We start from the raw sequence: 14,052 nt of genomic DNA on the forward strand, positions 1-14,052 counted from the left end.
CACCAAGTTGTGTATAAAATACATTAAAGAAATTTATAACCTTATAGACAATTTGTTCATCGAGAAATAATTCTTGTTTTTTTTTTCACTGCGCCAACCTTCGTCGAGGTTCTTTTTTTCCCTTGTTCATTTATAAAATCATCTAAGTCGGGAAATTCCATATGAAGATAATATAATGGAGACATAATCGCGCTGCAGAATGAGACATTTTTCATCTGAGCCTGGGAGGATGATATAAGAATTGCAGACTGCTCATTGAGGGAGCAATTTAAAGTTAAAGCTCTCTTGGGTTTTGGAATAAGAATTTCTTACGGTTTTTTTTGGATTTATTGAGAAGGATTCTCAAGAAAAAAAATATCTTTAAAATTCCATAAAATTCTCATTTCTCCACCAATCTTGTCGTTTTTATTTCGTGTAGTTTTTGAAAAATTCATGAAGTTTAGGAAAAAAAATTCTAATGCGATTCTCTAATGATCAGCCTAGAAGATCTCAACTTTTGATCTCTTGCACAATTTTCCAGACTTGAATTTCTAAAAACATCTTCACTTCGTGGGTCATTGTATTGAGTTTTTCGCACTAAATAATTAATTGTGTTTTAGGAAATGGAACTAACAGTGCCGAAAAAATTTTGACAGGGCATTGTGGGCAATTATAGGAGTTAAAAATAACTTTAGCAACAGTTTAGGCGATAATTCTAGGTGAAATCCATCTGAGTGTTTGTCAGGAATTTTTCCAGTGAATAATAATGCAATTTTCGGGTGTTTTAATCTGTGAAATAAATACCACCACAAATTAGATATTCTGTTTAAAAAAAAAAGATTCACGGGATTATGAGCGGTGTTGAGTGAGAAAGATGATAGTCTTCTTGCATTTTCAATGGACTTGGAGTGCCAAATGGTCGAAAACTGTATAAATAATGGTAATTTTTCCAAATTATCTATGGTTCCACCAACTCTATTTCTTCTATTTCACGGGTGAAAATGAAATAGTATCCATGTGGAAAAAATTTATAGCACTTTTACGGATATTTATACCTCTTCTATTTATTCGAAATTAATCACAATTACTGTGAAAATATTAAATGATATGCGAGAGGAATATTCACGCAATGACGGTTACATTTGAAATTCAACCAAGGGGTGAAATTCATTTCATCGACTGTAGGGGTAATATCGAATTTCCCCTTCAGTAAAAGCTCCAAGGGATGTTACATCTATTCCTTGGTGTTCAGTGCTGCCCCTAGCGGAAAACAGAAAGCGTTTATTTGTGCAACATTTTGAAGCAAATAAAAGTTCGTTCCGTTCATAAATTTTCCAAACGTGCCTCTATTGCAGGTGGCCACTGAAAATAGAAGGTATATACTGAAAGTCTCAAATTGTAATTCACTAATTAATTTGCTCGATGATTTATCGCACATTTAACCCTGTCCCAGCTCACACGGAGCCTCAAATTGAAAGTTTTCTCGTGAATTTTCCCATCAATCAACAAAACCAGTCCGTCGGACTGGAATTGTTTGTCTCTTGCCCGTTTTGGACCCATATTACCAGCTTCGGGAATGCCGGTGAAGATGTTCTGGGGAACTCACCAGCGCCATATAATCGTTTCGAAGGTATTCCAGTTGGAATGAAAAAGTCCTATTCGACATCGAATACCTTATCAGAAACTGACTGGCACTTTATACAGCGTTTTTTTCGTCATTCCGCTGAAATTGGGTCATAGCGCTGTGGTTCTGGTAAAAGTAGGCCGGGAATATTCAAATACCCTGTGAACTAGAATTTTTCACCATTTCCGCGAAACATGGTACGAGGGAATTCGCTGTCCCGGTTCACAACAATTCCCTTCAGTCCTGGGTTATACCCCGAAAGCGTGCAAATTAGTATGCACCCTTCTCCTGGCATCTCTGGCAGAGTCACAAATGAATTTTGCATAATTCTGACGCACCATACAATAGTTCGGGATGATCCGGACTGCCATTATCACAACAATACAGTTAGAATTGCGTAAGGTGAGTTTTGGAGAAGACGTACGATGAAAAAATGAGCATACTCGCTCGTTAATTATTAATCAGATGCAAATGCAGTCAAAATTCTACCAGAGGAGCCACAAGCTCAGTGTGTTCCTCAATGACTGTATTATATGGTTTCTGATTTATCTATTTGCATTAATTTAGAAACTTTTTTTTGGGATTTCTTTTTTATTCGTGCGAGCTTTGCATGCTCATTTTCCTGTCAATGGGATGTTGGTAACACTTGTTCCTAGAGCCAGATCATTGGGGTAGTATGAATACCTCCGGTTTCGTGGCTTCCGTGATTTTGTCAAATAATCCGAATGCTCAGGAAGTATTTGGGCAATTCAATTGAGGAATTTCCATGGAGATTGTGTCAAAATTCAGCATTTTCCCGTCGTTTTTAATTACTAATCACCAGACCACTTCTAAAGTCATCTAAATGAACTTTTCGCACGATTTGTGGACATTCTCAGCATTTTTTGGAAAGAAATAAACCCATACCTTTGAGCCGGAATGGTGAGAACGTCGACGATTTCATCGGAATATAATTACTCCAAATTTGTGGCCTAACCCGCCCCCCAAAAACAAAATCAACTCTATGAAAACCCTCTTCATCTTCCTTTTGATACCATGCCATAAGATGCCGGAATCTGATCGTGCAAACTGCAGCATTAATTGCAGTGTTTTGTGGTCAATTATCGAATTAAAGGTGAGATCTGTGTGGTGTGAATTGAAAATTGAGAGTGAGAGAGACCGATCGACCCATTAACATATCATAGAATATATATTTATGCCCAAGCACACACTAATTGAATAATCGCGAGGAAGTTGAAGAGTTTTGTGATCATCAAGGAGGCATAAAATTGCATGCCAGATGACGCTTTTTTGCAATATTTGGTAAATTTTTGCTGCACGGAGCATAATACCCTCCCCGCAGAACCAATTAGTTAACATCTCAATTGAATGGATTTGATACGCGCAAACTTGCGTTACTTCAATTTACCGATTAATTGCGATGCTGATTAATTAGCAGTAACATGACTATAGTGAGTGTGTATTTGTTGTGTCAATTTAATTGCATTATTCTACAAATAATATTGTTATTATTATCTAGACACGGAGAATGAATGGTGGGCATAATTAGTGGCTTTAGAGAAAGAAAGAAGAGAAAAAAAATGAGTAATAAATACTCAGTTAATTGATGCATTCAATTGGCAAAAGCCGACGGCGCACGTCATGAACAAAAGGGTTAAGGTTTTCCTATAGACTCTTTTTCTTTGATGCTTTTATTACAACTCAGCTACTGATTTGGCATTCAGCAAATATCTTTTTTTTTTCATTGTCTTTTGCTTTAAGAACTTTCTAGATACCGCTACTGACACTTGGAAATCGCTATAAGGGAGTTTGACGGGAAAACATGGGAAAAAAAACTGTATTAATAGAAAAAAAATGGCGGGAACCATATGGGTTAGGACTAGTTGACATTTAGGGTAATTGTCAAACTTTGAAATTATATGTCCTTTTGGGGCCGGATAAGGAGTTGCGGTGAGACGAACCGATGGAGTGGTACTCCTGAATGATCCAGAATGTTTTACCTCGATGGTGTCCGCTGTGAATGTGAATGAGCGCATGCTCGCTCACGAGGGAGCTTTCGCTGAGAGCGAGAGAGACTGAACGGCTGGCAGTTCACCCTCCGAAATATACCCCACACACCTGACTCTCAACTTATCACTAGCAAACTGATAAGTTGGTGTTTCGGTACTGGGCGGGGCCATCGATAGCTATGGGACGATTCTCCGTGACGTCATAAAAGCTGCGTGCGCCATTGAACCGCCAATCACACACTGGAGTACGATGTTGTGGCCGAGAGAGTGGGATAAAGTGTGTATGTGGTGAGTGACAGTGGATGGATGAGCGAGACAGAAATACTAGCACTGCTGCTACCACAAGCAACTGCGAAAACCGAACACTAGTCGATGTTTGTTAGTTGACTTCGAAAGTTCGGAGCGTTTGCACGTATTATCGTGAGAATCGTACGTTCGATTTTTGTACCTCAAAACATTCCATCACTTTTTGTTGCCCAAAAGTTGTGACACATACCAAGTGAAGTTTTTTTTCGGCAAAAAAAACACAACCTTTTGTGGACAGTATCATTATACGAGGACGAAGGTGTCACTGGTGGCAGAGAAATAAACAAAAAAAATAATTAGGCAAAATACTAATTAAAGATAAAACAAAGATATTTCCATAATCTCTACCGCGTATCGGTCAATCGGACACTGTGTGACATACCATGCTTAAAAATTCATTGTAAAAAATAAGAGAGATATCCACGAAATAGTTACTGTGTCTTGTGCAAATAATTAGAATAGTAGAGTCACTAAGATTCTACAACTCGATGGAGGTTTAAAGTGATGTAGTGTTTAGTTCCTAGTTAACAAATGAGAGATACCTAGCTAGCTAATAGCAAAGAGATTAAAAAATTGATTGTGGCACAATTTGGTAATAAAAAAGGATAGACCACCCAATTGAAGGATTGCCAAAAAAAAACAATTGTCACACGCAATAACGAATCCAAAGATCGTCAGCCAGTTGAGGAAATTCACAACGAGGGCTGATTCGTTGATTGTTGCAAAAGGAAAAAAAAACAGAAGAAGTGGAACCAGGCATTGCTCATGGGTGCCCACTAATTGACATTTTGATTTCAACGCACTTTGACCTGAGAGATCAATTTTCAATTTATACGGTTGCATCGTATCCAACGCCATATAGAACTTTCTGTTTGTTTCATTTAGTTCTGTGTATGTGTGTGACTCTTTTTCTTTTACGTTTTGGGACAACAAAAAAAAAAACATAGTCACATTACATTTCGTTTTGGGCTTTTTAAAACAATGATTAACTTTTTTCACATTTCGTGCTATCGCAAGGAGGAAATGTGAACTCATTTGAATTTGTAATGAATTAAGCAAAATTTGCATCTCACACACTGTGGCAAGCATTGGAGTGCTACTGGACATTTCGTATACCTGCAACGGGTGTGCATGACAAGGAGTTGACCAAAAGTCCAAGAGTGGAACATGCGAAGGTATTCCTGCACCCTTTTGCTGTGACTGGACCAACCGAATTTGACGATCGGTGATCCAGTTTTGTGACAACAATAGAGGGAACAAAAAGTGTGGAACAAAAGCCATTTCCTGGGGTGCCGACTTACAATTGAGAAAGAGTGACAAGGCAAGGGAGTTAGGCTATTGGCTGAGGACTTTGCACGATCGTTAGGAGTGTGAAATTTGGTGCCGTGATATCATACTAGTGGTGGTCAGTTGCTATGACATAAGAGGGTGTTTGGACTTTGACGTGAACAATCAGAAACCTGAGCCCCAACTTGGAGCCCTACCCCGCCAGCGTGGAGGGGCTAAACAGCCCTAGAGCGGTGGGGATGGCCGCCGCCACGTACATGACAACATCAGCCGGGGATTTGGATATGGCTCTTGGGGGTGGATATCATACGTCCTCACCCAGGAGTGCTACGGATGCCGGTGAGATGAAGTATATGCAACACCATCATCATCACCATCATCAGGTGCCGTCCAGTCCGAGTCCCAATACGGGAGGTCTGGGAGCTGTGACAACGGGTCTGGGTGGGGTTGGTGGTAATCCTTGGGCAGCCCTGCATCCTAGTGATCCATGGGCTCTTCAGTCCCATCATTCGCACCACCATCCAGCCGATGTAAAACAGGAGATGCACTTGTCTCAACAGTCCAGGGCGCAGCAGGGTATGGCCTCCCCGCACGCCTGGCATGCCCCTGTCCATGCCTCTGCCCATTACGCCCCGACGGGCGGTTCACCCCTGCAGTACCACCATGCCGCAATGAATGGTATGCTCCATCATCCGGCTCACCCGCACCACCAGGGCAGTGCTCCGCTCCACCATGCCCTGCGCGGCGGCGATTCACCTCAGCTGCACCTGCACCCGCATCACCTCCAGGGCGATCGTGACGTGAGCGCCGGCGAGGAAGACACCCCCACGTCGGATGATCTCGAGGCATTTGCGAAGCAATTTAAGCAGAGGCGGATAAAACTGGGCTTCACGCAGGCGGACGTCGGGCTCGCCCTGGGCACCCTCTACGGTAATGTGTTTTCACAGACAACGATATGTCGCTTTGAGGCTCTTCAGCTGAGCTTCAAGAATATGTGCAAACTGAAGCCACTGCTACAGAAGTGGCTGGAGGAGGCGGACTCCACCACGGGTTCGCCGACTAGTATTGATAAGATTGCAGCTCAGGGGAGGAAGCGGAAAAAGCGAACGAGTATTGAGGTGTCGGTGAAGGGGGCGCTTGAGCAGCATTTCCACAAACAACCGAAGCCGTCGGCGCAGGAGATAAGCTCACTGGCGGACTCGCTGCAGCTAGAGAAGGAGGTGGTGCGGGTATGGTTTTGCAATAGGAGGCAAAAGGAGAAGAGGATGACGCCTCCCAATACGTTAGGGAATGAAATGATGGATGGCATGCCGCCGGGACATATGCATGGCGGTCATGGTGGCTACCATCCTCATCACGATGTCCACGGGAGTCCCATGGGGACACATAGTCATAGCCACAGCCCACCGATGCTAAGTCCGCAGAATATGCAGAATGCCGGCGGTCATCAGCTTGCGGCTCACTAGCAATCCGAGAACCAGGAGTCCACTCCAGGCGACTCGCCACCGTCAACTGCGGCAGCCACCACAACGGCATCCCCAACACCGCCACCGGCCTCCTCCATCGGCCCACCGCCTCCGCAGATGACATTTAGTACCTCGCGCCAGCATCAGATGGCTAGCGCCGCCGTGGCGGCAATGTACATAGACCACAGGTATCCGCCGTCGGCGTCAGCGCCACCACCACCCCCGCCATCTCATCTGTCCAGTCAGCAACCCCCGTTGCACCACCAGCTCATGATGCCGCCCCAGTCTACTTCCACCTCACCTACGGCGGCCCATCTTATGGCCAACCATCAGCAGCAGTTGCTACATGCAGCTGCTGCAGCCGCTGCCCAACAGCAGCATCAGCAGCAGGAGCACGGAGGACAACAGCAACAGCAGAATCAGCAACAGCAATTTCACGCGAGACGCCTATTCCAGGAGTGGACCCTGCAATTTGGCACCGCAGCCGCGGCCGCTAGTGCCGCCAACGGTGTCCACCATCGACACTTCACCAACTTTAGCAATTCGGGTGAATAATCGATGGTACAGTAGGTGCAAACGTACCCCCCTTAATAGCCTACATCTCACTGCAACATCTCTAACATCCCAGTGACTCTGTCGAGACATCGTGGTGAAGACAAATCCAAGTGGTAGTTTAAACTAAAAAAAAAGAACACCAGTGAGAATTTAAAAAAAAATTATGTGAAGAAGTGCCCGAGCCCAGGGTAATTCTTGTGCAGAGAGCTAGAGAAAGCATGAGGGTGAGGACGATCTATAAAAAATTGATTAATAAGACTATGAACCAAATAAACAAATATTTGAATTGATACAAAAAAAAAACAAGTAAAAACGCGCCGTCAGGTGTTTAGTACAAGTGATATACATTAAAAAATACACTATAATTAAATAATGAAAAAATGAAATACTTTAAATAAGTACATAACATAATATATTATTAATTATTGTGCGAATGTTCTGTATATTTCAAATAATCTCTCCTCCACACATTCACACCACAAATAGAAGAAAAAAAAATGCGATGTCTTACAGAAAAAAAAGATACATGAAAAGGTGTTTGCGAAAAGCAACAAATTAATTCGTTCCAATTTATTGACGACTTGCGATTTCAATGTGAGTATCTTCTCAAATAATTTTTTTTTATATTGACTTTAGTGTTTTAACAGCGCAGAATGCAAAAAAAAAAAGTTGCACCGTGAAGGTATCCTCCATTGCATTTTATTTCATTGACACGCATTCTTTGCATTGAATCTGGTTCATATTCCAATTCAGTTTTCTGATCCCTTTTCAAAAGTAAATTATTTAGAAAATGGAAAAAATAGCGAAAAGTGGTTTTAATCATTTGATTTCCGATTTCTTTTGAGACATTCCTGGAATTGTAAATCGGTTAAAAAAAAACGAAAGACACATTTATAATTTTTTATACTGATATTGAGATTGATTTTTACGAGGAAAATTCCATTTTTATGGATTTTTTTTTTCAACCAACACTCCCGCTGCATATTTGATTCTGCGCTGTGGTTGATGTTGTTTTTATTCACTACAAATATTGTGACGTGAAAAGTGACGAGAGATCAAAATTGAGAGTGAAAATTGGCTTCAAAACTAATTTTTCCTATATTATTATGAAAAACAAACTTCTTCAGATGACACTAAAGAAAAAAGACACTCACTGTGAAAATTAGTTTGTTGCTCATTGAACCAGAGAATTGAATTGAAAGTTCATAGTTGATTTTGTGCCCGAAAATAGGATTTAATTTTGGTATAAAATGCATAACTTTAATGGGCAGAATGCATTAAATTGTAATGTTTAAAATTATGTATTATTTATCAGTTACAACGGGAAACTCTTGAATTTTTGGGGTTTGACATTAAATGTCACCCTTTAATGGGTAAAAATCATAGAATTAGGGTTGCCTGATATATCGGATATTTAAGGGAAGATTTTGATCAATCCAATTTGATAAACATGTCCATTTATTAGGAAATTTTATACTATCAAAAGATTTTTACATTTGGGCGTTAAAACATATTCCTTGTTCTCTGTATTAATTTTCAGAGTGTCTTTATCTTTAAAGCAAAAATAGTCCTCTAGAAACTTTCCTATGATCTCATTCAGAATTGAGCAAAAAGTGGTGTCTATCCTCGATACTTCAATCACAGACTTGTCAGGTTTTTTTTTATATTAATTTCAATGTAAATACCACGATCTAATTAGAGTAATAGAGGCAGAAATGAAACTTGTCAGTGAATAGCGCCAGATTTGACAAAAAACGTCAAAACATCATTAATAATTTAAGGAAGAAGCAAGAAATTATGCAAATTCTCACAGAATGTTGGTTCACAAGAGATATGAATTTTTATGTTCTCTGAACACTCTGAGGGGAAAACACATGACTTTGATGCAATGAAAATGCTACTTTCCGCAACAGACTAAAGCAAAGAAAAAAAAAGAGAGCAAAATGACAGAAGAAATAGACAGTTGACATTTATACCTTTACAATCAAAATGCGTGCAAAATGTCATCTAGATTTTTTTTCACAATAAGTTTTTATTTTATTCGATTGTTTCAAAAGCACTTGCGACTTCGCAGTGACAAAAGTTCTGTTTGAGAAAGTACGCTATATGATTTTGCAGTTAGAAAATAAAACCAGAAACAAATTCCACTAATTCTCATTGTAGTGTGTAGGTGGCACTCAATATAAAGTCTCACACTAAAAAAATAACTCCTCACGTAAAAAATTTAATTTCAAATCATTTCCACAGACAAACAGAAGATGCAAATTGTGAGAAAGATATGAGGGAACGTACAATAATTGTTAATATGTCATATTGACAGCAAAAAATTTCGTCTGGGCTTTGCAAGTATGTGTAAAATAAAAATAGTGAGAGAATAGTAAAAAAAAAAGCGAAGAAGTCGAGAGGAAGGAGGTTAAAAAAAACGACATAAGTAAACCAAAGACACAGCAATTAATCAATATTATCTATCAATAAATAAATAAATATTAAATATTTTATTTTTTTCATGTTGAATTTGTCACCTACTCAACTGCAAATAGCCAGTTTTACGTAACTACCTTTTTCTTCTATTTTGTCCCCCCCAATGTATAAAATACAATTTGATGGTAGAGGCGTGAAGAGATGTGTAAAAAAAAGAAGATGATGAATACACAGAAAAAAATCCACAAGAGTGTGTAATAGCAAAGATGGAGAAAAAAACCAACAAATTTTTCGTATAAATAGAAATAATTGAATGATAGAGTGGAAGATGAAATAAATCTGTAAATACTGTAGAGGCAAAAAAAAACTATAAATACACTTACATTTAGAGATAAAATTAGTGATCCAATATTTGATTTTAAAAGTGCATATACGAGAAAAAATGCAGAAAATAATCATATAGAAGAAATGAAGAAAGAAAAAAAATAGTGAGAATGGAACATAGTGAGGAGCAAATAAGTTTTTTACCTAATTTTAATCAAAAGACGATAAAAAGACATGATATGGTAAAAATTTCAGGCGAAAAGAAATTTAAACAAGAAAAAAAAACAGAACTTTTGACAAATTTCTTTATATATTTTTTTTTATTTTATTATTATTTTTTTCTATTGAAAATTATTCTTGTTGTAATACGAGGTACAATAATATGGAGGAAAAAATTGAGAATAAAAAAAATCTTGTATAATTCTTATATATTTAAAAAAAAGTGAAAAAATGACGATGAGGTGAGATGCAAAAAAGAAATTCCACTTTAAAACACATGAAAATTACAATTATTATTATTACTTAATTATTAATTATTATTATGGTACGATGTAAATGGATTTAGTCGATTTTCGATTTAATAAAAGAGGAGAAAAAATCAATTTTATTAAAAATATTTATGATGAAGATCACTTCTTTTCATTATTTTTTTTACTCGTGCTTCAACGCGCTTCGGTTTTTTTTCTTGTTGTCTTTAGTTTTGGTTGCTTTTTTTGCGCGTTCTTTTGAAGAGCAATTCTTCCTCTTGGAGATTCAGTGGTTGTGTGGAACAGAAAACATAGGTCCGTTGGTTGGGCCAGAAATCGAAAATCGAAATGCACCGAGTGGCTCTCTTTGCTTTTTTCGGTGCATTGGTTTCAGAGGAAAAAAAGTGATTTAGCCGCAGGGAAATTGCGTCTGACGTCCGGACAGACGGACATTCTTTCTTGCCACAGTTGCGTTGCCCAATTTTTTTTTCGTCCAAACGCGCCCTCCACACTTCAACGTGTCTTCGCAAGGGGTTCATCAGAATTTTTGAGAGTGATATTTCAGAAAAAAACTCAGAAGAGTCTCTTGATTCTCTTAGTTTTAAAGCAAAGTTGGTAAATTGTTTGCTGATAGGGCGAGGTGGGGCTACATTGAGCTGGTACTATATTTTTACACATTCTTAAAGGAAGTTAGACATAGCCATAATGTTACTTAGATTCTTAATTGTTAAAGCTCAGTTTTGTTTAGAAATACGCGAAAAAATAGCGTTTTCAATGTAGCCTCAGATCAACATAGCCCTACCTCCCCCTACACAAAAGAATTAAGTAGTTCTATACAGTTAATCTGGTACTCATTATTTTTTTTCTAAATTGAAAATTGTGTTTATTCCATTTGTTTCTTTTGTAGAACAAAAACCATAATAGACTTATTAAATCGATCACTCAGAATAAGAAACGAATAACTCTCAGTAGGCAAATTTCACAGGAGAGCGATTCGAAACTGAGATTTTACATGCAGAGTAGTGGAGACCGGGGCAGAATTAACCACGTATAGTATTAGATAGTGGTATCTTATAATTTGCCTTCGAAGGAAACTGGGGAAACCACTCTTTGTTCTAAATATATACTTCCCTTACTATTCATTGAAATATGTATCAGCCTTATACAAATTTTTTTTTGGATATATTACACGCAATGAAAAATTTCATTTGGTCGCTAATTCTACCCTGTTCTTCTCTATAGGATTTTTGGGATCTAAAGTCTCTATAACTTTGAAAATAATTTTCTTATAAAAAGGCGAATAAAACGATTTTGTAAAAAATGGAGCTGTTCGACTTATATTCTGAGTCGTCGAAATGTTGATTAATTTCATTAATTTGCAGACAATATTATATGGAACTGCCCCATGCTCCTTTCAAACTTAAAATTACTATTTAATATTAAAAATTGATAACATATTTGTTATTTGTTATTATGAGTAGTCTTATGAAATTACATTAACTTACTAGAGTAGGGTGGGGTAGTTCCACGCATGCATTATTTTTGAAATTATATTTTATTGAAATAATAAATAACTATCTAGAAATTGGGCTGCGTACTTTTAGATAGCAAATACCCAGGAGAAACAAACAAGACATAGTTAGTTTAAATATACTTTGGCAAATATGTTTTAAAAAGAAGTTTATCTGCGTGAAACTGCCCCACCCCTATAGTTTTTTATCGACATAGTTAGATATTCTTTTATATCGTCAAAGAAATCGTTCAATTGCAATCTGTTTTAAATTGTACATATTAGAAATAAGCCCAAAACCTAGACGCAAATAGAAAATTCAATAAGTTTAATTAGGAATGTAGTTCGTATAACGAAGGGCAATAAAAAAATTCCAGAAAGAAAATATATTACTAAGCTTATGTGCGATTTAGATAAAAATAAATATAAGCTCACAGTTAAAACTAAAATTATTATTTATTTCGATTTTTTAAGTTATAATCAAAATATTTTGAATACTGGACAAAGTATACTTATATAATCGTTTTTATAAGAGAAAATTTTCTGGAGTTTTCACTCGAAGTATCATTTTGAAATCAAAATTGAAATCAATCAATAAAGGAAGTTTCGAAAGTGATAAGGGATTATTTTGGAAAGTATGATGTGGTATATAGTTATACAGTGTAACCTTTTTAAGTACACGAATCCCTAAATCTTGAAGTAGATTTAATTTTATTGCAAATTTTATTTTTTATTTGTGTTCTATGTAGAGGAACCTGGGGCAGTAGTAAATATGCGTTAGTTGTAAACACTGATTTTTTTACAATAGCAAACAATGCAGATTTCTGGGCTCTAATAATCTAAAATTATTTTATTGACTTTTTTTTACTTTTTTCTAGTTGTAAGGAAGTTGTTATATTTCGAAATTGGTTCGTTTGCAATTTTTCTTTGTTCGGATATCCAAATTTAAACCCGTAGACTCTTTCAAGACCTTTGGATCGGTTAATCTATTAAGAATAGTTAATAAATCTGTGGAAAAAATGTATGAAGATCACTTATGAGAACCTGGGGCAGTAGTAAACATCAGGCACATTGGGATTTATTTGTAGATTTCTTGGACTTATGTTGAACATTTTTTCAGTGTACAAATATCTTTATAGTATGAATTTATATATGAATTTATTTAGGCGTCGTCTTTTGAAGTCTAATATTTTATTTAAAGAATTGCAATGTATACAGCTAACAACAGCTACCTCATATTTACTACTGCCCCAGTTTCCTTTATATACTCTTAACTTAAAATTAGCTATAAAATGGAAAGTTTGGGTATGCACAATATTTTCAAAGTTATCAGAAAAATAAGAGAAATATTTATATTTGAATTTTCAATCTCAGAATTAATACCTTCAATGGTAAATGAAAAGTTTTGATCAGTAAAAAAAATATTTCATCAAAATTATTACATTGTTAAATCATTGCATTTAAGGTAAAGTGCCCTCAAGTCAACCGGTTCCTCAATTCGACCGGCAGAGTTATTTATTCAATTTATTTATATTTGCACTAATATTTGGCGTATGATCTAACATTAATAGGTCAATTATTCCATAAATAAATACGAATCAGTGACAATTTTATAGAAATTCACCATTAAAACATTCAACATTGACCACGGGTCGAATCGAGGAACCGGTTGACGCGAGGGCACTTTACCTTTATTTAACAATAATTTTCTTTGCAACTGAACCTCTTACTAATTATGAAATTTAGTTTAATTAAACAAAATTTTAACCTTGCTGCTTCAAAATATGTAAGTTTTTAATCTTTATAGTAAGTGGATCTAATTGTAACTTCAAACCGAAGGTATAACCATTTTTCTGACTGTTTCTGATTTTAAAAAATATGTAAGTGTATTGATTTTTGTGATCTTTTCGAATTATTAGTTCTCATATCAATGTCCTAAGTTTTAAATCTTTAAAGAAAAAACTTATCAAGTCTTAAACCTGTAATGCCACCTTGTGCTAAACAGTTAAAGAATGAATGATTTATAAACATATATGGTCAATATTAGTTACAGAATATTAATTAATTTAGTAATTTATGAAAATTTTATGAGCATCTTAAAAAT

The 14,052-nt window shown here is 36.8% G+C and overlaps 1 protein-coding gene across 1 annotated transcript; it reads left to right on the top strand.

Annotated features, from left to right (window-relative positions):
* Positions 1-3,983: 3,983 nt before the first annotated feature.
* LOC129804345 (POU domain protein CF1A) lies at positions 3,984-10,598 on the top strand. The gene has a single exon (XM_055851572.1). The coding sequence runs from the start codon at positions 5,445-5,447 to the stop codon at positions 6,669-6,671; it is 1,227 nt and encodes a 408-aa protein (XP_055707547.1). The 5' UTR covers positions 3,984-5,444; the 3' UTR covers positions 6,672-10,598.
* Positions 10,599-14,052: the final 3,454 nt, after the last annotated feature.

Source organism: Phlebotomus papatasi, chromosome 2, assembly GCF_024763615.1.
Source record: "Phlebotomus papatasi isolate M1 chromosome 2, Ppap_2.1, whole genome shotgun sequence".
In the NCBI taxonomy this organism is placed as follows: Eukaryota; Metazoa; Arthropoda; class Insecta; order Diptera; family Psychodidae; genus Phlebotomus; species Phlebotomus papatasi.

What these genes read in the sequence shown, in the direction of transcription:
- LOC129804345 (XM_055851572.1), top strand. Translation starts at nt 5,445, where the DNA reads ATGGCCGCCGCCACGTACATGACAACATCAGCCGGGGATTTGGATATG.